Here is a 24,248-nt window from a genome sequence, read left to right as displayed (position 1 = left end):
CAGTACGCGACAGTGGCTGCCAGAACTCTAATAGCGCAGAATTGGAAGACACAAAAAATCACAACCATAAATGAGTGGCAATCCAAACTATTTGATTATTTAGAATTGGCAAAAATGACACAGAAAATAAGAAATCAAAAAGACATAAAGTTTAATAAAGATTGGAATAAATTTATGCCATACATGGAAACAGAGGTAAAAAAATCTAAAAATTACAGTAGGTGTGATATAACACTTGTGATGTAAAGAGCTTTTTGAGGAAAAGAAACTGCAGATAGAAAAATCTTACAACACATTCCGAAACTGAGATGAAGGGAAGTCAGTCAGTGTTGTGTGTTATGTAGTTAATGTAGTTTTCTTTTGTCCTTTTTATTATTATTTCTCTCTTTTACTTTTTTTATGTATTCTTTTTTGTGTGAATGTGTTACGTATGTCTCTTTTGTTTGTTTTAATGTACGATGTTACAAAATGAATTAAAATCAATAAAAAGAAAAAAGAAAAAAAAAGAAGCAGGTGTAACAGATTTGCTTCTAATAAGGAAATGAATACACATATACACATTTTTAGAAGAAAACACTTAAATATTTAAATATTTGATATTGAGATTTTAGTAATAATTTGTACATTTATGGAAGAAAATAGATTTGCATTTAGCAATAATTGTGAAGCCAAAGGTTTTCTATTATGATATCACAGAAATATTGAATGGTTTCTATAATAGGAGGTGTTACATTAAACATCAGTAAGAACTTTCTGACAGTTTAACAGTGGATTGGGCTCCCTCAGAAGGTGGTGATCTGTACCCAAATCAGTCCAGAACAGACGTTTCCAAGTAGGAAAGACTCTATTCACCTCCACAAAATGATCCACAGCCATTAAAGGTTAGCAATTATCACTAACTTTATTGGACACCTTTACAGAAGTTAATATTGCACATGGTTTAAGAGAGCGTTTAAAAAACAACAACCCAAAGAGATGTTTTTAAAAAGAGAGCAAAGACAGACTTACAAAGACATTCCCGACATCCAGATAGAGAGCCGAAGGCTTAGAAGTCAAATTCACAAGAAGGCCAGAGGTTCCAGCCTCAAGATTCTGAAGGAAATGGGTACCATTCTCCATTAAAACGGTTTTTATTTTCTACATAGGTCACTGTGGGAATGCAAGTTATCTGTAAGAGCAACCACCTTCCCGACCTTCCAAGTTTTGTCCCCCTCCTCACTTTAACCAAATGGCTAAGCAAAGCAACAGATCCACCTGCTGATGGTTTAGGAAATGCAATCAAAGGCATTGTGGTGGTGCGAAGTTAATTTTAAGGCACTAGGGAAGAAGCCACAGGGGTTGCCAGGTGCTGTGTAAATGGCTGCCAAGTGGCTGTGCATAGGAGAGGCACTGCAGTGCTCAGGGAGAGCAAGTGGAACCAAAACTGGAGTTCCTTTAATTAAAGAGAGAATTCCACCATGCAATACTGGACTAAAGGAAGTGAGCATAAACTGGGGTTTTCATCTCCAAAATTATTCTCCTGTAGCCCCAATCAACTGTCATTCTTTGTATACACAGGCATCACTTTTGCTGGGTCATAAACACATATAAGAAGCCATGCAAAAAAGGTAGCTGTGACATAAGTTTCTTCATTGGCGGGGCATATATATATATATATATATATATATATATATGCACACACGCACGCACACACCCTTTCCCTTCTATTCTGGAGCTGCTGGATCTTGCCTTAAAATCTAGCCTCACTCTTCTAAGAACATTCCTTCTATATATATTTAAAAATACAAATAGCTTCAGACAAGCTTTGTTGCAACACCTCCCCTTTTCTCCAGGGGGTTTCATGTGTTCTCCCACATTGATTTCCTCCCACCCCCTGCAGAACTTGGATGGGGAAATTCATTTGTTTTATTTGTTATCTCCAGTCGTCCCTAACCAACTTCAGCATCCTCTCCAGGGGTGCCTCGGCCACATCCAGCAGTGATTAGTGCTTGGGCCTGAAATCTGTGCTGTGTATCTGGTTTGGGGCTGCTTGGTGTCTGAGAGTTGACTTGAAATGTCAGGGTCTTCAGCTTCCTTCTCTGGGTCTCAGGGACAGCATTCAGAGAGGGAGGTGGGCTGCCCCCAACCCCTTCCCCCTTGTCCTTCAGGCTTCCCTCCTGAGGCACCAGGGCTGCACAGGCAAGCGCTGTTGTCCTCTGTGGCCCCAGCAAGCACTACTAGGCCTCACCTCCATCTTACCAGGTTCCACCCACCTCGGTCTACCTGGCAGCACCCCCTGAGCCTGGCAACTGTCCTTGATCAGCACTGCCAGCTTCTACATTTTGGAATGGCTCAGGGAAGATGGCCTTTGAGAGCCCCTCAGGTACCCAGGTAAGCAAAGACAAGGCTGAGGAGGGGTTGGGGACTGAGGGAGCACCTCCCCTCCCCCTGCCCCAGACCCCTGGGACCCTCCCCAGGCCGCAGCGTCTTGGTCTGGCTGTAATGTGCCCTGGCTGCAACAGCTCTTTGCCTGGATGGTGGTTGGAGGAGGTGTCTAGCCTACTGTGCAAAGGAAACATTCTGTGCAAAGCATACATGTCTAGCCTACATTCGTTGCTTGGCCGGTTTTTGCCTCTGGCCCCGACTGGCACTGGCATGTGGCCCCCAGAATGGGAAGGCAGCCCCTGGGCTGAAAAGGTTCCCTGCTCCTGCCCTATCCCACCGCAGGGGACTCCAGGGCAGCCGCCCCCTCCACGCAGAGCCTGGCCAGGTTGGAGGCAGCACATGCTGTCACTCACTTCACTGGGCTTTCCTCATAGCAAAAGGGAGTAAAAATGGGAGCGGGGATGCTCAGCCGCTGCTCCCCGCATCTGCCCAACCCTACCACAAATGTGGGGTCAGATGTGGCAGTTAGGAGCTAGACTGCAGGAGGAGCTGTGGGTTTGAGCTGAAATGATGCTCTGTGGTCGCGCGGGGTTGGGGGGCTGCGTTGACACTCGCGTTATCCTTTGAATGTCCGCATAGGGCCAGGAAGGCCGCAAAAGGTTTGTTCCGATCTTAACATTCTTCTACACCCGCCATTTTCAGGTGCCATGTGCACCCAGCAGAACAGCCCTGTTGTAGACATTTTTCTACAATAAAGATCTCAATGGGAGCAGAATAATGGGTGTCTCGGATCACTCTGATTTGGAAGCCAAATTGCTAGGGGCTGCCACTCAGATTTAAAATGGCTACACTACAGTCTGAAACTGATTTTATGCTCATTTCCACTCCCCAGAATACCCTGGGAAATGTATAGGAGGAGGGAGCAGAGAATTTTCAGTTTTGCTCACCAAACTTCACTTTCCAGGATTGTGTCAGAGGAAACCACCGTGACTAAGCTGGTATAAAATTGGTATACATTTGTAACATCAGCAGTGTTTCCCTCTTCTTTCTTTTTTTAATACACAGAGGCTGTTTTTGAAGTTTGAGCAAATGCAGTAAAAGAAATGCAGAATTCACATGGGCACTCAGTTTTCAGCACTTCCTATAATGTGCATGGCTGCCCAAATCTAGAGGTTGGAGTCTGGAAAATGTCATCCCCTCTGGAAACTGGATGGTACAACTGCTTTACGGGGGTGGGGAATATTCTCACATAGATATTTGCCAAGAGCACCCACAGCCATTTGGGTAGTCGGCAAAGGACTAAATCTGTGCATGAAATTCAGGCAAGATTCCCATGTTACATTATTGTGCACATACAGGCCTACACTTTCATGTTGAGATACATGCACACTGTAATGTGGGAATGGCTGTAGTGGATTGGGAAAGGTTCACCTCAATGTATGGGGTGTGGGGAATGCACTGATATGGCCATTGCCTTGTTTACCAATACATGTGACCCCATGGATTCATGGACTTGAGCATAAAAAGCTGTAATTTGTGAATCTGCCTTAAGAGCATCTGATAGAAAGAAGCACAGGAAACTGCCATATACCGAACCAGACCATTGATCCATCTAGCCAGTGTTGTCTGCACCGACTGGCAGTGGCTCTCCAGTATTTCAGACAGGGGACATGCCTAAACCGACATGGAAGTGCCAGGGATTGAACCTGGGATCTTCTGGATGCAGAGCATGGGCCCTAAAACCAAGCCGCAGCCCTTCTCCAACGACGGCAACTTCTGGTGGTGGAGAATCCTCTGCATCGCTCACATCCTGCCCCACCCCAGGGCAGCAGTAGTGATCCTTCCCAAAGGAACAACCAAGTTTGTCTAGCACAACGAATTCATTGAAAATGCAGTGTTATTGTATGGGCTGAAGGTCTGAAGCTGGTCAAATTGTAAGATCTGTACCTCTTTCCCTCCACATGTCAACTCTTCCCTTCCCTTCCCTTCCCATCCCTTTCTCTTCCTTGGGCATTGGCTGGTATTCTGCCAGGTCTCTTTAATTACCCTGACTGGGTCCTCCCCACTGGCTCCCTCCTCCCCAGAATGGCCTTTGCTTTTCCACATTCCCTTGCTCACCCCCCACCCCTACCCCCAGTTTTCCCATTGGCTTTCTCTGTCCCTTCATCCCACCCTCCCTCCCCATCACCCTCCTCTAACTTCTTTACTTCTTGTAGTTTCCGAACTGGATAGCCAAGCGATTCGTAGCGCAGCGGAAAGTAGCTGGTTGGACCTCCCAGTAGGGCACAGGGTTGGAAAAGAGGCTGATGCCGTGGTACGAAGCCCGCTTTACCCCAAAGCCTACGGGACAGAAGTCGTTCACACCAATGTGAGTGATGTTGTTGGAGTGAAGGTACACAACCTGTGGAGGGAGAAGTGAGACTTGGTTACCCAGAGGTGGAAGATCCACTGAGCCTGCTTTTGTCGGCTTGTGAGGCAGCTGAGACTGGGAAAGAGCTCTCCTTTGATATGACAACTCAGATCCTGCAAGGCTCCTCAAGGTAAGCTCAGATGTGTGCTGTGGTTTCGTAGGACTGCAGACAAGATGCTGAATGAGCTGTTGGCCTACATTTTTTTAGCATCTTGGGAATCTCTACTGTTGATTTTCTTTTCTTTTTAAAGAAGTGGATGTGTTTAACTTCAGGACAGCAAAAGAAACCCCCATTTTATTTACCTAGCAATGACGGTGCTGTGATTTAAATGAGTTTTTAAAATGCAAAACTTCACATGCTCAGACGGTGTTTTTTAAAAATTATAATTATCAAGGTTGGCAAACTGTATTTGTTTGGAAACCTCTTGCCTTCAGGCCTACGTAGACCCACCAGGCCTCCACATTTGCCTGTTTTGACCAAGCCATGCTCACTTGCCTGACACCATATATAACATCAGTTGGGGGGCAGGTAAAGATCCATTTGGGCCAAAGGGAGCCCCAGAGCAGGCATTGGTGATTGATCTGCAGTCCCTGTAAAGCCTTGTGCTTTGCAAGTCCCAACACTTACCTGATGCGCAGCTGATGCGCAGTGCTGCGACTTGCATAGCTCTGTACAAGACACTTTGTGCCAACTTTGTGTCTGCATGGGCAGAAATAGTTCTCCCAATGTCATTGTGAGATCAAGTGATTTAACTGATGGGTGGCCTCGCCCACTGATCAAACTTGACCCACAGGCAGTTGGGAAGAAAAGGATCTGGCCAGATCTAGTTCACCCCTACTATTAATATATCAGGAATGTAGAGGCGGTTGCAAAGCATGAAATGATGGTTGGGGAGAAGAAAAATGTTAATTGTTTGTTTCACAACTCAAGCAAAACACATGCCAGCCTAAAGAAGAAGCTGCAAGATGACCTGTCTGCACTGATGGTCCTGGTTCTCAGTTGCTGGATACCTTCATGAATGTAGGGTCTTATCAACTGCCCAAACTTGCCTACTCCTGAAACTGGTCCTGCATTTGCTCACCTCTGCCACAAACCACCCCCGACCCCTCTGGTACCTGCAGAAACTTGAGGCCAGGCAGTCCTGGAGGAACTCGTGACAGCTTGTTGTTATCCAAGTGCAGCTCACGTAGGCTGGGCAGGAAAGCCAGACTGCCGTTCTCAATCATGCGGATGTTGTTGTGTCCCAGGCCCAGCCTAGCAGGAGGAAAGGAAGGGGAGGTAACAAAGAAAACAAAGCGGAAACAACAGCGGCTTCCAAATATCACCAAGGTCAAGTAAATAAAAATCTGTCTCTTGGAAAAGGGCTGGACTCTTGAAGAGTAATGGGGGAGATGGGAGGGTGTTCAGGGCTACAGCCAAAATTAGGATGGCCAGCTGCCCTCCTTTACACAGGGTGGTCCTCTGTTCTGTAGGGTTGCCAGAGGACAGTCCTTTATTTGAAAGGATCCTCTGTTTCAAGGGCTCACCTGAGTCTGTTTAAAAAAATAAGGAACCATAAAACGGGGGGGGGGGCGGCTAGGGGTTTCTGTCAACAGTTAGCAGCTCCTGGTCAGCAGACCAAGAAGGCGTACAATAGGACTTCCGGGTTAGCGCAATCGACTAATGGCGGATTCCCTCCGAGCTCCGGAGGGAATCTGCTCAGTAGGGGACGGGTCCTGCCGCGGCGGCGACGCGGGGACCCTCAGAAACCACAGGCGCTGAAGCCTGTGGACCTGGTGACTCGGCGGGCACCATTTGCGCCCTCCGACCCGTGAAGGAGCCTTTTTAAAGGCTTCGGAACGGGGGATAGGGAGCGGCGCGGTGCTGTGAGTCGACTGCTTCCCGAACGGAGTGAAGCCGCATGCCATGGTCGGAGAGCGCTGACTTCTTCCTTTGAACATTTGGACTAAAAGTAACAACCCGTGAGTAATACGGAAATTGGATTTTAAATTTCTTTTTCGGATTTGGTATGAGCGGGGAAGGCGTAAAGAGGAAGTCCGTCTCCCCGTCCTGTAAACATTTTAAAGCAAGGACTAGATAACTAAGGTTGAGAGAACACCTTCTTCTTGAGAGGATAAAAGTAATTAATTTCACGTTTTGGTAGTATAAGTGAATTTGCTGGAGGATAAGAGTAATTTTGAGAGTGGAATCGTCACCCCCCCCCAGGACCCGGGAGCGATCCATGAGAGAGCCTGTTGAAGAGATAAAGAAGATTTTGACAGCTGTCAAACTAGCTGTCAAAGCTGGGGGGGGGGGGAAGAGAACTTTGTTTTTGTTGCCTTTGCTGGTTATATTTGTTACATTCAGGGAATAAATTGTTGAAAATAAAGAGGAAAAGTTAATTTGACTTTTGGATTGGAACTGGAAGGAATACTAAGTAACCAGAACTCCTCTAGAGGGGGCTCTGGGACATTACAAGAATGGCTGCAAGTGGAAAAATACTGACTGAACTGGAAAGGGCTTCCCTTCTCCTGGGAAAGTTACAACAACAAAGCAATGTTTTGGCTACAAATGTCACAACATTGAATGAAACAGTAAATAAACTTGCTGAATCTGGAAGGGACTTGACTCAAGTCTTTGTATCTGAACAAAAAGTTTTTGTAGCTGAACTAAAAATCTTTGCAGCTGAAGAAGAAAAGAAATCTGAGCAATTTGAGAAAGTGGGGAAAGAGATATATGAAGATTTGGAGGGAAAGGAAGGAGGAGCTATAAGGTTGCAGATGATTAAGGAGAGCCAGAGGCCTGCTAAGATGGATATAAAGGAAAATAAGAATGAGATTATGAAAATTTGGTTTGAATGGAAGAATGAGGAATGGAGAGATCTCCTCATGTGGAGATCTGAAGACTTATGGATTACAAACTTGACTAAAGTGGAAACTTGAATTTCTGGGACATCTGGACTTAAAAGAAGTAAGAAACAAGACTTGGACTACACTTTTAAATATGGACGTCTGGCTGGAAGAAATATGGACCTTATTGGGACAGAGCTTCTCCGAGATTTGGTGTTTAATATAAAGGACTATCAAAAAAACCGGCAGAGAGGAATTGAGAGAGAATTAAGAGCCTCGGACGTGAGGTCACCAGGCTGACTGCAGATAGACTGATGGACATATGTTGGAGTTCGAAACCGGGAAAGGTGGGGAGTGGGGCTTTGGGAATCCAAAGGGTGTACAATTATACTTTGTTTTTATGTATTTTGTTTTGCTACTTATATTAAAATGGGGAACTCGTGAAAGGGAATTGGGGTCGACCTTAGAAAAAGATATCAAGAATAAGTACTGATGCATAAAGACTGAGGTTTATGTTAAAATTGGTTAACTAAAATGAATTAAATATAATAAGGTAAAATTTGGGGATAAGAACTTGCTGAACTAAAAACTGAATTGGAATACAAGAAGGGGAGGTGTGGGGAAGTCAAGGAAATATGTTATTGAAAGAAAGGAATGCAATTATATGTGTGTTTTTTTTGTTTTTTTTTGTTTTTTTATTTTTTGAAAAATTCAATAAATATCTTTTTAAAAAAAAGAAGGCGTACAATACACCTCTTGTCATTCCCAATATGGTGAGATATACCGTTTTTCTGTTTAATAATTATTTCTAGTTTTGCATCTATACCTATAAATTACCTATGCACATTGTAGGCAAATTGATATCCTTTCTGCCCTCCTTTTTTGGTGATGCATAACTGGCCACCCTAGTCCAGAGCCCGGTGCGTCTGTGACTCAGAAGGTGGGACCCAGAAGAGTCACATTCAAGCCCCAAAGCGTATGGCTGTGCAACATTGGGTCCCTGTGGCTGGCAGAGAGGCAGCATGAAACTTCAAGCTTAGCCAGGCCTTCTTTCATTGCCTAATCAACTGAACCGTATCTTCCGTTTGGCCAGTAGGGGCCTGGGGTTGGGAAGCCCCCATTGCCAAGTCTGGATTTGGAATATGGCTGGCTGTCACTCTGCCTCTTTTCTGCTTCCTTAATGTCCTTCCTCCAGTTCTTTCTCTGATTGCTAGAAGCTTCATGTTTCAGGTGTGTGGAGAAGAGGAGAAATGTGTTGCTGATATAAAATGGAGGCTTAAACAGTTGCAACTACAAACCATTACAGCTACATGCAGCGTTCAGCCAGTGTCCACCTAACTATAAAATAAGAGAGGATGAGGTAGAGAGGGATCAGGGAAAAGCAAGCCATCTTGTTTATTGAGCATTCACCCTGGTTTGTTTGCATTTATGGTTTAGGCCAGCAAATTCAAGGCTCAACATTCCGGTCAGAGACAGAGTTTGCCCCTGGCAGCATTCCTTTAAGTGTGGAAGATGGAGATAAAGCTGTCGTGGGACCTCTGCAGATCCTCCTGCCTGATCCCTCCTGCCAACTACCCTGTTCCTACACCTGCTGTGGCAGCAGGTCTCCAGGTGTGGTGATCAGGAGGAAAGTGGCTATAACTAGGCCAGGGCGAGAACAGTCTCTCTTCCTGCTCTGGCCTGTGCCCTCTTCCTCCACAGAGTCCTCTGACAGAGAGTGTCCTATGGGAAACAGCCTCAGGTGCAAGGGCCTCATCTAGAGGGTCTGGTGGCTTTGGGGTAAACAGTGTGGTTCATGGAGCATCTGTTGTGTGAGAGCCACTTTCAGAATGGTAGTAGAAAAGCAGGATAGAAATGTGCTTAATAAGCAACCAACCAACCAAAAGAAGGAAGGTGTATGTATGAGGAGCATCACACTGAAAAGTGCCCTAAGAATCAGGACTAATAAGTATGGCTCTTTCTCCCTCTACTGGCTGAGACTTGAAAGGGAAGGACTATTTAGGAGTTGATGGTTCTGAGTGCAAGTCAATGCTACAAACTCATACCAGCTTCAAACCTGCTTTACAAAAAGCTCCAGCTGCCTCTATTTTCTTGTGTCTATTCCTTATAAAGAACTGTACCTGCCCTGTTTATATATATTTTTTAAAACGGGCAAGGGTTTACACTGGGAAAGAGGCGAACCCTGTCTACTTGCCTGTGAGGTGTGCTCACTCCATCCCGAAATTTTCTGCTCCCCCTCCCCTGTTGAAGACCTCCTACTCTGTTTTTGAATTCATGAATAGGGCTCCCATTTTGTTCCTATTCTATCTTTTGGAGGAAATATTAGATATCTGAAAGCTAAATGAATTGGGAAAGTCATCTATCTGCATGATGTCATGAACAAAATATTTGCCTCAGATGTTTTCCCTCGTTGATTTCTGTCCTCCCTGCATTCCCTGCCACCCACCCACCACATTTTTTATAAAGAAAGCTTTGGAAACTTAACACAATAGTTGTGAAATTTCCGCAGGTGCAGATGGCTTATATTATGCGGCTATTCTGGCTCTTAATGGTCTGTGCATGTTGTTCTAGCCAAGGAGTCATAAACATGGTGCTTGCAGGGACACAGGAGCCCACACCTGGCTCAAAGACCCGGTTTGGCACACACCTCCATGCACATTTGCATACGTGCACTAACACACACACAGGCTGGAGTGCCCCTCTGAAGGCTTCAATCGGGGCAAAACAACAACAACTGGCTAGCCCCCCTGTAGCTACAGCTCTGGTGGGGTGCATGTGATTTTGCCAGTTTGCAAATGTGCCTGGGGGCTCAAAAAAGCTGGTGACTCCATTTCCTAGGTTGCTCTAACTTTATTTCTCTAGAGTCTGTTTCTTCTCTATAGGAATCATTCTATCACCTTCTATCATTCTATCACCAAGAAAAATTACTTTGGCAATCCCACCCACCACTGAACCCAATCTGTTTTGACTATACGTGGTTTTGGCTTTAGGCATTTATTCCCGGAAGGCAACTCTTGCATAAGTTGTAGACCTACTGTGCTGTAAACTGTCCTGTGATCCTTGGATAAAGGGAGGTATATAAATTTAATAAATGATAAAATAAATAATAATAAACAAGCCATCTGGAGGAGCCCAGCTCACACTACCTGTAGACTTTGGAGTACCGGATCAGATCCTCTAATTCAATTGCCTGGATCTTGTTGTGGTCCAGATGTAGCTCATTTAGGGTTTCAGGAAGATCTGGTTGTGGAGGCGGAGAGAGATTATTTTTATATATCTATGTATTGTATAGAAAGATTGATAGGATTACATTTCTGTACCACTTGCCTATCCCTGCAACCAGTGCTTTTTTCTGGAGGGACACAGGGGTACGCATACCCCTAAACATTTTGTGAATCTAAGTTTGGCCTCATAGAGGGGCAGTATTTCAATGAGAGCAGGAAAAGGAGAGTACCCCTAAACATTTTTTTAGTAAAAAAGCACTGCCCGCACCACAAATCAATGTTTTTTATGAAATCATGTCCTAAAGCCAGGAGCATGCATTGGTCTTACAGAGCAATTGGCTACCAGAAAATTACATTAAGAATAGCCAAGTAAAGCATTGCTATAAGGAGGTAGCTGTGAGAAAGAAGTCACGCACATTACCTTTAGGTACCCCCGTGAGCTTTGCTTCTGAGATCCTCAAGTAGTTCAGCTTCAGACCATCAAAGGCACCAGGTTCAAAACCGCTGTTCTCCAGGGGGTTCCCTCCCATCTCTGTGAGGAGAGAAAACATGTCAGCTAGAACAAGAGCGTCCCATTCTTATCAGACCCACATTTAATGCCAACATTTGGCATCTTTTTAATTGTTTTATGTCCATTTCTCTCTCTAGGGTGGCCAGATGCAAAGGAGTATTGTTAAGCAACCTGCTGATAAGCTTTATGCTCACATAATTTTCTCTGATATATTTAAAAGGAATTCTTGGATTCTTAGTGCTGTATTTTAGTTATAATATAATTTTTATTTAATATGGTTACTGTACTATTGAATGCAAACGCATTATTTTCTATAAACTGCTTTGAACACAAATGCGTCTGTAGAAAATAAACTGATATCGACCTGGTTTGCAAGTAATGCAAAAGCCAAAACTGTGGCTTAGTGAGAACTGGTGAATGTGAAGACTCCCAGAGGGAAGATCGTGGCCATGGTGCTCTCCCCCTGACCTGCTGGTGCTACGCTGCTCGGGCGAAGCCATGGCTTGATTTAAGATAGAGTCTAAACCTGGGCTTGTCATATGCCTTGCTCCTCTATACAACCACAAGCAGTAACTAGGGATGGGGGAGCAATCCATTTCAGATCACATTTAAAGGCACATCTATACAATCCACACTTTCCAAAACAGTATGAGAACCTAAACCCAGCCAACCTTCAAAATTTGCACTTATCTGAATTTTGCAATGTCGTTCTCTAATCAATCAATCAATCAATCAATCAATGTTTACAAAAATGCACATATCAGGGGAAAGTGTGTGTAAAAATGAATATATTGATGAAAAGAACATAAAAATGCATTCTGTTAGCAGAAACGGCTTGCAAAAATGTGTACATTCGTAAAAACTGCATACAAAATGTGTTTATCAAGAGAAATTTGCACTAAAATGCTGGCAAATTTTGATGAGGATAAAATAAAATGAAACTGCAGATTGCTGCAGAAAAATGGAGGATTGAATTTAAGATTGGGGAAAGAACAAGAACCTGATGTCCATCCCTAGCAGTAACCAGTGCTTATTCTGACCAGCTTCCGACGTTCCTCAGAAAACTCATGGAATGGGACAGCTCACAAAGCATGTCTAGGGAGGAACGGCCCAGTGGGCATCAGTCCAGTAGAGCAGCCATGTCTCACCAATGCAATTCATGTTGTTGAGCCCATTGAAGACATCCTTGGAGACCTTCTTGATCTTGTTATCATGGATGCGGAGTTCAACCAAGGAGCTGGGCAGGTTAGGAGGGATCTCCACCAGGTTGTTCTTGGAGATGTAGAGTTTCTGCAGCTTGTGCAGCGGGCTAAAGGCCTTTGGGTGGATCTTGGAGATCTTATTGTTCACCAGGACCAAGGCCTGCATCCACAGAAAGAAACTATGTGAGAGACAAGGTACGTGGGGGGGGGAGGTGGGCATAGAACAGGGAATGGGATCCATCCTCCAGGTAACTTTGCCAGTGGCCAGGAATGGGGCAGTGAGAAAGGAAGAAACCTTCCACCATTTGAGTCCAGAAAGGGATGTATTAGGGAAGGGAAACCCAGGCTTGCATATCAGAGGTTCCAGTCTCAATCCCTTGGATTTCACCTTCAAGAATCTTGGGAAATGGTCCTTGCCTGAGACCTTGGAGAACGGCTACCAGTCAAAATAAACCGTACTACTGACCCAGGGGACTTGCTCAGTGCAAGGCAGCTGTTTATATCCTTAAGAGTGGGTGCTTATGTGGGGAGATCCTGACTTCGATTCTCACAATGAAGGATAAATGCAGGAGGAATAATGGGGCACTGACCTGTTTGTTGAGCATTCATCCTGATTTGTTTGTGGGGAAGTTAGATTACGTTGCATTGAAGCAAGTGTTGCCCCACACTTTCTAGTGCATTTCCCCATCAGCACTTATCCACACTTACCTTTCCTCTGCTTTTCCCAGGCATAGATCCACACTTTAAAGCTCCGTGTCCAAGTGCCCTTTTATTTCCTCCAGAGCTTTCCTTGCAAAAAACCTTCTTCTTTAAAGCTGAATTTAAAACTGGAATTGCTGTTAGCTCTGATTCAGCTTTAAAGAGCAGGTTTTTGTGAGGAAAGCTCCGGAGGAAAAGCAAAACAAGGGTGTTTGGACATGGGGCTTTAAAGCGCAAACCATGCTTGGAAAGAGTGGAGGAAAGGTAAGTGTGGCTAAGCCCTGTGTTGACAAGGGTGAAAAAATGCAGGTGCACACCCTAATTCTACCAGCAGAGGGTAGTGCACAGATAAAGTGAGGAGGAGGAGATGGAGATCAATGCTGTCTTTTTTAAAATGTGCTTTAAGGGAGTGCAGTGAGAGTTGTGGCGATCTCTCCACAGGCAGAGCAGAGAGACAGGGGCTCAAAGCCTTTGCACAAGCCTCTTTCACAATAAAGACTGAGGAAGCTTTTGCCATACTTACATACAAGTGATGCAGCCCCTTAAAGTCATCTTTGCGTAGTTCAGTAATGTGGTTGTTCTGCAGATCTAGCAATTTTGTATCTCGCGAGATCTCCTTAGGCACTTCCTTGAGACCTGGATGAAGCAGGTGAAGAAGGATGGATAGAGGGGGTAGGAAAAGTTAATAGGGCAGGTTAAATCATTGTGGCAGTTGCTAAGCAGCCCAGAAGGGCAGAGCCAGGACTGGCCCAAGATAATTTACTACCCAAAGGGATACAGAATGGTGCAAATCAAACAGGCATGTCCCAGAATTCTTTGCACTGTTGCAAAGGATTCTGGGAGTGAAACTCTTGCACTGCAGAGATAAATTAATGACCAATTTAAAGGTAAAGGTGAAGGGACCCCTGATAGTTAAGTCCAGTCGCAGACGACTCTGGGGTTCCAGCACTCATCTCGCTTTACAGGCTGAGGGAGCCAGCGTTTGTCCGCTCTGCGGACAGTTTCTCTGGGTCATGTGGCCAGCATGACTAAGCCGCTTCTGGCGCAACGGAACACCGACACCAGAGCAGCGCACATTTGCCATTTACCTTCCCGCCAGAGTGGTACCTATTTATCTACTTGCACTTTTTTGGTGTGCTTTCAAACTGCTAGGTTGGCAGAAGCTGGGACTGAGCAACAGGAGCTCACCCTGTCGTGGGGATTCGAACCTCTGACCTTTTGATCGGCAAGCCCAAGGCTCAGTGGTTTAGACCCCAACGCCACCCGCGTCCCATGATGACCAATTTAAGGGCCTGTAAAAAGCAAGAGCAATGCCATCTTTGCATCAAACAGGAGTCTAAGGTGTGTTGCCACTGCAGGAGGGAAACTGACTAGTCTGGACGCACGTGCTGCCTCTCATCTAGCCAGGCCCTCCCCTTGAAGTAAAAATGCAACGTCCCCTGGCTGCCAGCTCTTCCTACTCAGACAGCATGCGTTTAAAAGCACTGCTGAACTGGGAGGGAGCCAGTTTCTCCTGGGCATTTGGTCTTCCTCTCTTTCACCTACCATGCAAAACACCTGTACAGGTCTGTACAACATCTATGGAGTATGGGATGGGAGGTTGACAAAAGAGCCATTGTATGTATATAGAAGCTGGGAGAAACTGCCTCATATTTTGATTCAGTGGCAGATTTGAGAGTGTGGGGGGATCTCCAGACCTGCAGAACCATGCCCAGAATCTGTTGAGCTATCAGAGTCACTAGTCCTTTGAGATATGTGGGGTTCCAGAAGGCTGTGCAGGGTGAGGATGCTGTGCTTCCTGGAAACCCAACAATACCTAGATCCACTTCTGGGTTAAACATGAGTTTGTTAGGCATGGATTGGGAATGCTGCTCTAACTTGTATCCTCCTTCCTGTCACTTCTGCCAACCTAGCAGTTCAAAAGCACACCAGTGCAAGTAGATAAATAGGTATGGCTGCAGCAGGAAGGTAAATGGCATTTCCGTGTGCTCTGGCTTCCATCACAGTGTTCCGTTGTGCCAGAAGCCGTTTAGTCATGCTGGCTGCATGACCCGGAAAGCTGTCTGCAGGCAAACGCAGCTCCCTCGGCCTGAAGTGAGATGAGTGCTGCAACCCCATAGTCGCCTTTGACTGGACTTAACCGTCCAGGGGTCCTTTACCTTTTACCTTTACCTCTACCTCCCTCCTGTTAAAACGCACATGGAGAGTTTCTCTCTCTCTCTCTCTCTCACACACACCCCTTGGTGCTCTCCAGGTTTGCTCCAATATGGGTTGCTAGAAATAATTTGGACCAAAACCAAGCGTAGGTCTCTCTCAAGCATATAATACTGTCATATTCTGACACACAGGGTTTGAGGGTTTGAGAAGAACCCTCAAGTCCAAAACTATAATCACTCCTGATAAATGGGGCCATCAACATACAGCTTCCAAACAATGTCAGGAAATACTCAGTTCCTTTTTTCTTTTCTTTCTTTCTTTTACAATGGTTGATCAGTTACCTTTATTTTATATGTCTTTTTTATATAAGACCTTGCATTTTACTCTTAGTTGGCCTCCTAATTGCTATTTTGCATAACCACCAACAGAGGGTGATAGAGCACCATTAAGACCAGGCATGTGTTGCAAAAGATAGGGTAGCCTAAGAGCAGGGGTAGGCAACCTAAGGCCCGGGGGCCGGATGTGGCCCAATTGCCTTCTCAATCCGGCCCACAGATTTTTACATGAGTAGAATGTGTCTTTTTATTTAAAATGTATCTCTGGGTTATTTGTGGGGCATAGGAATTTGTTCATCCCCCCACCCCAAATATAATCTGGCCCACCACATGGTCTGAGGGACGGTGGACTGGCCCACGGCTGAAAAAGGTTGCTGACCCCTGCCTAAGAGGGTGGAACTGAAGACTGCAAGGTGGGGGCGGGCAAAAAACCTGCGGCCCTTCCATATGGTGTAGTGGTTAGCATGTTGGAATAAGATCTGGGAGACCAGAGTTAAAACTCAGCCATGAAGCTCACTGGGTGACCTTGGACCAGTCACTGCTTCGCAGCCTAACCTGCCTCTCAGGGTTATTGTGGGGATCAAATGAGGAGCCAGAGAACCATGTCTGCCACCTTCAGCTCATTGGAGGAAAAGGTGGGCTATTAAATGCAAGGAATAAGTAAAATAAAATACAGTTTGACCACAACACCCATCATCCCTGACCATGCTAGCGGGGCCGATGGAAGTTGGAGTCCAATGGGATTTGGAGGCTCCCCTTTCCTTGTGTATAAGAGGCAGTTGGGCCCCGAGTGTGTGACTGAAACTTGGACCACGATAGCAGGCTCCATGCGCTTCAAGTTCCCCAACAATAGTTTTCAGAGTAATATGTTGAGCCCTTTTGTTAGCTCTGTCTACCTCATCCAGTGGCACACCACCTACTCCCTGTTTGCAACAGAACTGAGGCCCCCAGAGTCTTCGGCCACTGTTTTGCTCCCGTGCTCCTACTCACCCAGGTCAGAGCATTGCACCACCCTGAGGTGGCAGTGGCAGCCAAAGGGGCAAAGGCCCGGATAGAAGGGCACGGTGTCCTCAGCCTCAGCCCCTCCTGACGTAGGGAAGATGCCAGACGCCTCTTCCTCTTCTTGGACGTTAGGATCATCCATGGAAAAGTCCCAGAAGCCTCTCTGCACAAACGGCAGGTCACCGCTCACCAGACCCAAGAGGGGCATCAGCAGAAGAAGGTGTTCCATAGTGGGAGCTGCTAGGCGAGAATATGAGAGAGAGAGAATGACAGAAGTCAGATTGTGCTGTGAGGGACCGAAGATGTGAGATCCACAAAGCCTTTAGAATCATGGAGCATCTTAGTGTTCATAATCAGCAGGGCCAGAATGGCATTGTCTGGCACCTGCTGTTCACTTACCTCATTGCCCACTGCAATCCTGCCCCTCCCTCCTGAAACTCTGGCCCTCTGGCACCTCAGACTGGGCTTTCCCCATTTTCTGTCTGGCCCAGAGAGTCTCTGTTAATGGTTTTCTTAATGGGTTAATGGCTTGGCCATTCCTGTCATGGTTCTTCCGTCAGGCGGTTCCCAGGACACAGGAAAACTGACTTAAAATCCAACCCCTACTAGACCCATGAATTTAGGGGTTTACTTACATTCTTACCCTTTACTGAATCAAGATATTTTAGGGGAGCCTTGCCTCCCCAACTTATAATATTGTCCTCCATATAACTGTCCTTAAACTATGTTAACGCGTGGAGAGCTGTGCCCTGGCCTGCCTTGTCTCCCTTTGGTCTTTTGTACAGGCACTTCCTGCTCTGGTACTGGAAGTGAGAGGGGCAGGGGATGTCTCCAGAAGGAACAGACGGTATGGATGTAAAGATGAGAGAGAACGGGCTCATCCAGACTTTCTTTTGTGCTGCGTTTCCAGGCACAGATCCATGCTTTAAAGTTCTGGGTCTGAGCCGTGGAAAACCTGAATTGCCTAGAAAGTGCAGACCAGAAGGTAGGTGTGGATGAGCCCAGAAAAGAGTGTTCAGCTCCTCTCCTGTTTACATAGGATGTACCGGTAAGTCAACCTGCTGCTCTGTTTTACATGGAAGCAGCACAAATATGGCTTCTGACATCACATCTACGTAAATTTGGCCATTTCCTTACCTACTTTACAAGGTTGTGGCGAAGATAAAAATGTAGAAAGTACCACATATCAACCTGCAAACTGCTTGGAGGAAGGATGGGATGTGTACATGTCTGTGTGCATGTGTGTGTGTTCATGCGTGTGTGCCTGCCTGTGTTTCCAGATGGGGGTATTAATGTATAATGTATTTCAAGTGAGGTCTCAATACTGTAAACTTGTTGCTGGAACATTGCAAATGGATCATTGGCAGCAGTTTGCTTCTCAGATCTGCTCCAAAAAGGGTAACTTAGGATCAAATAGAGTAAGAAAAAATGCAGGCCTGCATTTTGGTGACAATGACGTCATGTAGATGCTGCAACAAACTGCATGCATGAAAAGCACCACAATAAAAGCACCCTGTTCCTATTCTTGTGGCCCTCTTGTTCCACACCCTCCCTGCACATGGTAGGAGATTATGCTCTAGGCAAGACTAGGCTGTATGGTAAATAACAGTGCATGCTAATGAATATATAACGATATAAATCCAGTAAGTAAATAGTTGAGGGAGACATGTACTTCCTAGTGACTTGACCATGTCAGGAATTGAAAAACAGGGTGGGTGTGTGACTGAACCATGAGAAATTGATGAGGGACCCATGAGTAAGTATCCACAGGAAGGAAGTGTGTATGCAAGAGTTGCAACACAACTGACTGTGCACAAAGATCTCTTGAATCTGCCCGCAGGGGCTGCATTCACAGCCTGGATCCTGGCCTGTGGTCCTGGCCCACCAGGGTTCTGTGTTTGTGTGTGTGTGTGTGTGTGTGTCAGACCCTGCAGTTTGCAGCTGCATTTTGTTGCCCTCTATTCAGTCTGCGACTTGGAACAGGGCAGCACGCAGCTGTAACATTGCTCCTCTGAGGATGCCAACTGGTTTCTGCCAAGATGCATTTGAAAACATTAGTAGAGAGGGTTTGCCTTTTTCTGGTTGCACAGGAAACATTACTGGGACCTGGGGGCGATGAGGGGGAGCCTCTTGAGAAAGCTAAATGCCAGCTGCGGAGGTTTAAGTGTGTGTGTGTGTGTGTGTGTGTGTGTGTGTGTGTGTGTGTGGTTTCAATGCATAGCCCACCATATGCTAAACAAAGGAAGGTAATAAGGTTACGGTCACTGCCACGCACAGCCCACTCCTACAATTCTCAAGCTCATATCTCTTATGGAAAACAATGCATTTGAGGGAGTACCTTCCCACTAGGCTTCCTTTGTATTTGGGACACTATCTCGATCTCTACCCCAGCCTTCGCTAACCCCTCCAGATGTTGTTGAACTACAACTCCCAACAGCCTCAACTAGCACAGCCACGCTGTCTGCAGCTGATGGGAACTGTAGCTCAACATCTGCAGAGCACCAAGTTGGTGAAGGACGTTCTACCCTGAGATTCTTCCTTAGCGCCAGTTTTTTCTCTATGCTTTTGGAGACCCCTTGCTTCAAGTCTTCCACTCCCCACCTCTGGTTTGTGGTCATAGAAATTTTTTGTGTTGAACTTTTATGTTGTGAACTGCCCTGAGACCTGCAGATGAAGGGTGGTATACAAATTTTAATAATAATAATAATAATAATAATAATAATAATAATAATAATAATATTTGATCGAAATAAGGCAGTTTGTTGCCACGTGGTTTACTACTGGGCTACCTTTTTGTTCTTCTCTAAGACTCTTGTATCATCAGGGGTTTTGCCTTAGCAGAACAATATTTGCAGTTCGCTTCTCCCAGCTCCAAGCAACCTTTAAACAGATTTTTCCTCTCTGTGGTGGCTACTAAACTGTGGTGACCTAATCTCACATCTGGTCTATGACATCTGTATCATCTGCCTTGGTGGCCTTCCCTCTGCAGTCAGCTCAGGAAGCTAAACTAATATCTCTTATTCTTCAGCTGTCATCATGTTATGTCTTTCCTTGAATCCTTACGCTTGCTGCCAGTCAACGTCAGGAGTCCAGTCCTCAGGGTGACGGTGCCAAATGTGGGTTGCACAAAGGGCTTTTTTCCAGATGGACCTTAACTCCGGCACCTCTCAGGTGGCTGCTGTTGCCTTTATAAGAAAATAAGGGAGGCACCTCTTTTTCTAGAAAAATAGCACTGGTTGCATCACATCCCTTCCTCTGCCCTCTCCTCTCTTTATTTTTAGAGCATTTCTACAGAGATTTTCACTTTGATTCTGCTTACCTTCAGATATGTCACACACCTTTGCCGTGATAAACTATAGAATGCGAGAAAGGAAGATACTGAACGAAGGAGAAATTGTAGTGCTTTAAAGCTCAGTAACATTGTGTTTCAAATCTTAATAAACATGTAAGAGAAAAATATTCTAGTCCTCACATTTACTTTTTTAAAAAAATCCCTCTCTCTGTCCCTGAGAATAGTTGTCTCCAGTGCTTTCTTCTCTAGAAAAACAGGTGCTGGTACTCACCATTAAGTTTAGTTACAGAAAGTGTCACGCATTTTAACAACAAAAAAGATGTGCTGGTACAGAGTACCCTTGAGTACCCCCTGAAAAAGAAGCAGCAGCAGCACTGCTTGTCTCCATGCTGAAGCCCTTTGGCCCTCCTGAGACACTGCTTCTCTTTAATCAGAGGGAAATGAAATTAGGACAGAGGCTGCTTCCAAACAACCTGCTTATTGGGTGTTCATCCTGATTTGTTTATACAGAGTTTGTGAAGAGGTAAGATGACACTGGTGCTTATTGAGCATCCATTCCCATATATTTCCCCATCATTTTCCATATTGCAAGAAGTCTGTTTTTTGTTTCGGAGGAGGAAGCATTTTTTGTGCATGCAAGAATTCTGAATCAACTTTAATTGGTTTGTATTGTGTTCTTAAATTTTGTGTGGTTGCATGTCTGCTCAGAGTGCCTTTTGGCAAGCAGACAGAGTATAAATGGCTGAAATCACCCACCCCTTCATTTGCCATTCGGCTCTCCCCTCACTGTTGTCAATTATTGAAAATTGTTCTTTATCCAAGGCATGTAGGCTGCAAAAGCCCTCTGGGTGGGGAGGGATGTGACCTCTCTGTTCCAGGCAGCACCTAATGTACCCATGGCTGGTAATCATTTTGAGCGCTGGGATTTGGAGAGCTTTATATGTTAAGTATGGGGGGCCCACCCAAGACATTTTGTTGGCTGAGGCAGAAAAATCCTGAAATGGCAGCACATACCCTTTCTTCTATTTAATAGGGGACCTGGTGCAACAGGAAAGTCCCCTGCACAAACTCTGCCAATGATTGGGAGTAGCACAAGAGCTTTCCTGTTTAATTCCAATGAGGTTTTGCTGAGATAATAGAATCACAGAATTGTAGAGTTGGCAGGGACCACAAGGGTCATCTATTCCAACCCCCTGCAATTCAGGAAACATTTGCCAAACATGGGGCTCAAACCCACAACTCTGAGATGAAGAGTCTAATGATCTACTGACTAAGCTACCCCAGCCCCTGAATAGTGTGCCCCATGGGTCAGACTTACACTGTCTCCCACTCTTAATTCCACCTGGTTGCATTAAATAGAATATCTTTTCCATTGGCTCAGCTGTTAACATTTGCTCTTTTCCTACCAGAGCTATCTCCATCAGAAACCACTCAAGCTGGTGCTTAGAGAAGCATAAACCAGAGGTTACTGACTTGCATCTTCTACTCCATGGGTAGGCAAACTAAGGCCTGGGGGCCAGATCCGTTCCAATCGCCTTCTAAATCCGGCCTGCGGATGGTCTGGAAATCAGCGTGTTTTTACATGAGTAGAATGTGTGCTTTTATTTTAAAAGCATCTCTGTGCTATTTGTGGGGCATAGGAATTCATTCCCCCCTCCCCCCCAAAAAAATAGTCCGGCCCCCTGCTGAAAAAGTTTGCTGACCCCTGTAAATCTACTCTTTCGTGTATGTGTGTGCTTAAAACATCTTCGAATCCTTGTGTGCTGTAAATATGCGAAACAAAAATGTACACCTTTTGAAGATGAGAGGCAAAGTGCATACAGATAAAAGTGGTTTCCATATTTGTGTGGCTTATAAAGATCCACTGTTCCTGTATGCATATTTGGCAAGTTCGCTTCCACACATTCCCAGTCCTGTGTTTGCTACCAGTACCCAGGCACAGTGATTTCCCTCACCCTCCAAGTACATATAAGCACCTTATGCCTATTCTGTATGGCAGGTGCACCTCCAGAGAGATGAATGGTGGGCAAGTCATCCATGTTTAGGGTCACTATTGCCAAAAAAGAGGGTGCAAATTTGCATATGGTCATTTAGAAATACTTAGAAATAATAAATACATCTGGGAAGGATTACTGTCATTGAAACAGAAACACATCTCACCATGGTAGAGGAGATGCCACACAACTGATATGCCTGCTCCCTTTGCTGACCAGGTGCTGCTAACTGTTGATAGGAAGTTTCAAGGCTCCCTTTCTATTGCTCCTTATCTTCTCAACCAGACTTGGGACAGGACAGCCTTCCCAAGGGAGGACACCTTCAAAGAGAGGCCTGTCCTCTGGCAGCCCTTCAGAACGGAGGATTGTCTTCTGTATAGCAGCACACACAAGACACCCTGTCCGCATTTCCCATTGCATATAGTTTCCTATAGCAAGCCAAATCAGCACTGTTTATAGCTATAGAAGTTTATAGACACCCGGTCCTTAAGAAAGGAGAGCTCCTTTGCTTAGGTTGTGGCGTCCTGTAATTCCCTGGGGCTGAGAATAGCAGGACTGTAATTTACCAGCTATTTTCGCCTGCCTCCTGGCCTGTAGTGGTCAGAAAGAGACATATCCCTTGCCTCCCCACCCCCCACGAGGGTTTCTTTGGACTGTGCTGCACGGGCGGGAAAACGATGGGAGCCTGCCATGGATTTAGTTGGCACTTCTCTCTCTCTCTCTCTCTCTCTCTCTCTCTCTCTCTCTCTCTCTCTCTCTCTCTCTCTCTCTCTCCACACCCCACTCCCTACCAATTCCCCCAGGTCTTTAGATGTGGAAAATTATAGCAAGTCATCATGGGTTTCCAGATGGCAATGCCTGCCGAGAGGTGAGATCATTGTGACTAGCTTGTGCAGGTCCCACGCCCGCTCTCTTACTGTAAGGAAGTAGGACTCATGTGAGCTGATGTCATGCAGTGAGTGTGCTGTGCAAAGTCTCTCCACTGTCAAAGCAGGCTTGCCTGCTTTTCATTTCTATTTGGACATGGGGGCTGCTTATATGTATATGTTTTAAGCCCATATTGGTGGACTATTTCTATTGCAGGTGTGAGCCAGAGGCAGCCAATGTGGCACTCTCCAGATGTTGCTGTACTCCAGCTCCCATCAGCCCCTCTTTGCAGGGCCAATGGTCAGGGATGATGGGAACTGTAGTCCAGCAGCATCTGGCTCCCCGCCCCAAGTGAGCTGATTATGTTTCTTTTTCGTTTTGTTTGCCCCCCCAAAAAGTACAAAAAGATAAGAGTTTCCCATTTTTTATGTCAAGATATTTGGCTCTTATAGGCAGCAGTGTATTTGGTCAAAGCGCAGGTCCCACAGTTCAGGGAGTTGGGGGCACCAAGAGTGGGGGAAGGGGGGCAGCTGGGCCTGTCCATAGTTACAGGTGCTCATTTTATTATTTTTACTTCTAAAATGCACAATAAATTGTGTTTATTCTTAAGGAAGCATGTTTAGCAGGAGGGCAGCAGAAGCCAACCCCATTTTATTCACATAGCCATGATGGTAGCAGGATTTAAGTGAATTTAAAATGCAAAAACTGCACATGCTCAGAGTTTTTTTTTTTTAAATAATCAGGGTTGACTAGGGTTGCCATATTTCAAACAGTCAAAATCCGGACAGATTTCCAAATGACAGTGGAAACATTGTGTGCTTCCCTTCAGTACTGGAGACTAAGATGCAAGAAGTTCTTTCAGTGAGGACGACCACCACTTAGGATCTAATCTTAAAAGCCATGTTCATGAAGTATCTTTTCCAGACCTTGGCGAATACTAGATTTGGAAACTTCAAGCAAAAGGTCATTAGTTCTTCCCAGCCCAGGGTCCTAGATTTCACCAGGTGGAGCCTCCCTATTATTACTCTGTGTCGTGGACACGGCTGTGTGAATGCTGCAACTCTGCAGGGGTGCAGAAAAAGTAGAGTGTGTGGCAGTTGGCAGACTAAGATTTCCATCAGCCAAGAGTGCCCCGCTTAACTCTTTGATCCTCACCATCGCAGTGAATACATTATGGGGAAAGAAGCAACATGATGTCAGGTGACTGGCAGGTTTGGCCCATGGAGGCCTGGTCACCTTCAGATCTAGCTCTCAAACCAAAAGTGATTCTTCACCTTTCTTTTAAGAACTGGTGACAGGTTGCTCGTTTTCTTCCTCTGTTCCCTTCCCCCTTTTCTTTTCTTTTATGTAGTGTTTTTTACA

At 45.5% G+C, this 24,248-nt stretch overlaps 1 protein-coding gene across 1 annotated transcript in view; it reads right to left on the bottom strand.

Moving 5' to 3' along the window:
• Positions 1-875: 875 nt before the first annotated feature.
• Positions 876-24,248, bottom strand: part of BGN (biglycan) — a 49,009-nt gene continuing 25,636 nt past the window's right edge. Inside the window, exons 2-8 of the mRNA XM_083592403.1 lie at positions 16,722-16,970; positions 13,763-13,875; positions 12,487-12,700; positions 11,249-11,359; positions 10,750-10,843; positions 5,891-6,029; positions 876-4,765 (exon numbers count right to left, since the gene is read on the bottom strand). Coding sequence (XP_083448529.1) covers positions 4,568-4,765; positions 5,891-6,029; positions 10,750-10,843; positions 11,249-11,359; positions 12,487-12,700; positions 13,763-13,875; positions 16,722-16,962 — 1,110 coding nt within the window. The 5' untranslated portion in view covers positions 16,963-16,970 and the 3' untranslated portion in view covers positions 876-4,567. The remainder of the gene's footprint in view (positions 4,766-5,890; positions 6,030-10,749; positions 10,844-11,248; positions 11,360-12,486; positions 12,701-13,762; positions 13,876-16,721; positions 16,971-24,248) is intronic.

Source organism: Podarcis filfolensis (genome assembly GCF_964270895.1).
Source record: "Podarcis filfolensis genome assembly, chromosome: 17".
Classification (NCBI taxonomy): Eukaryota; Metazoa; Chordata; class Lepidosauria; order Squamata; family Lacertidae; genus Podarcis; species Podarcis filfolensis.
The sequence above is the reverse complement of the archived record's forward strand: the minus strand, read 5'-3'. Positions and strand labels throughout refer to the sequence as shown.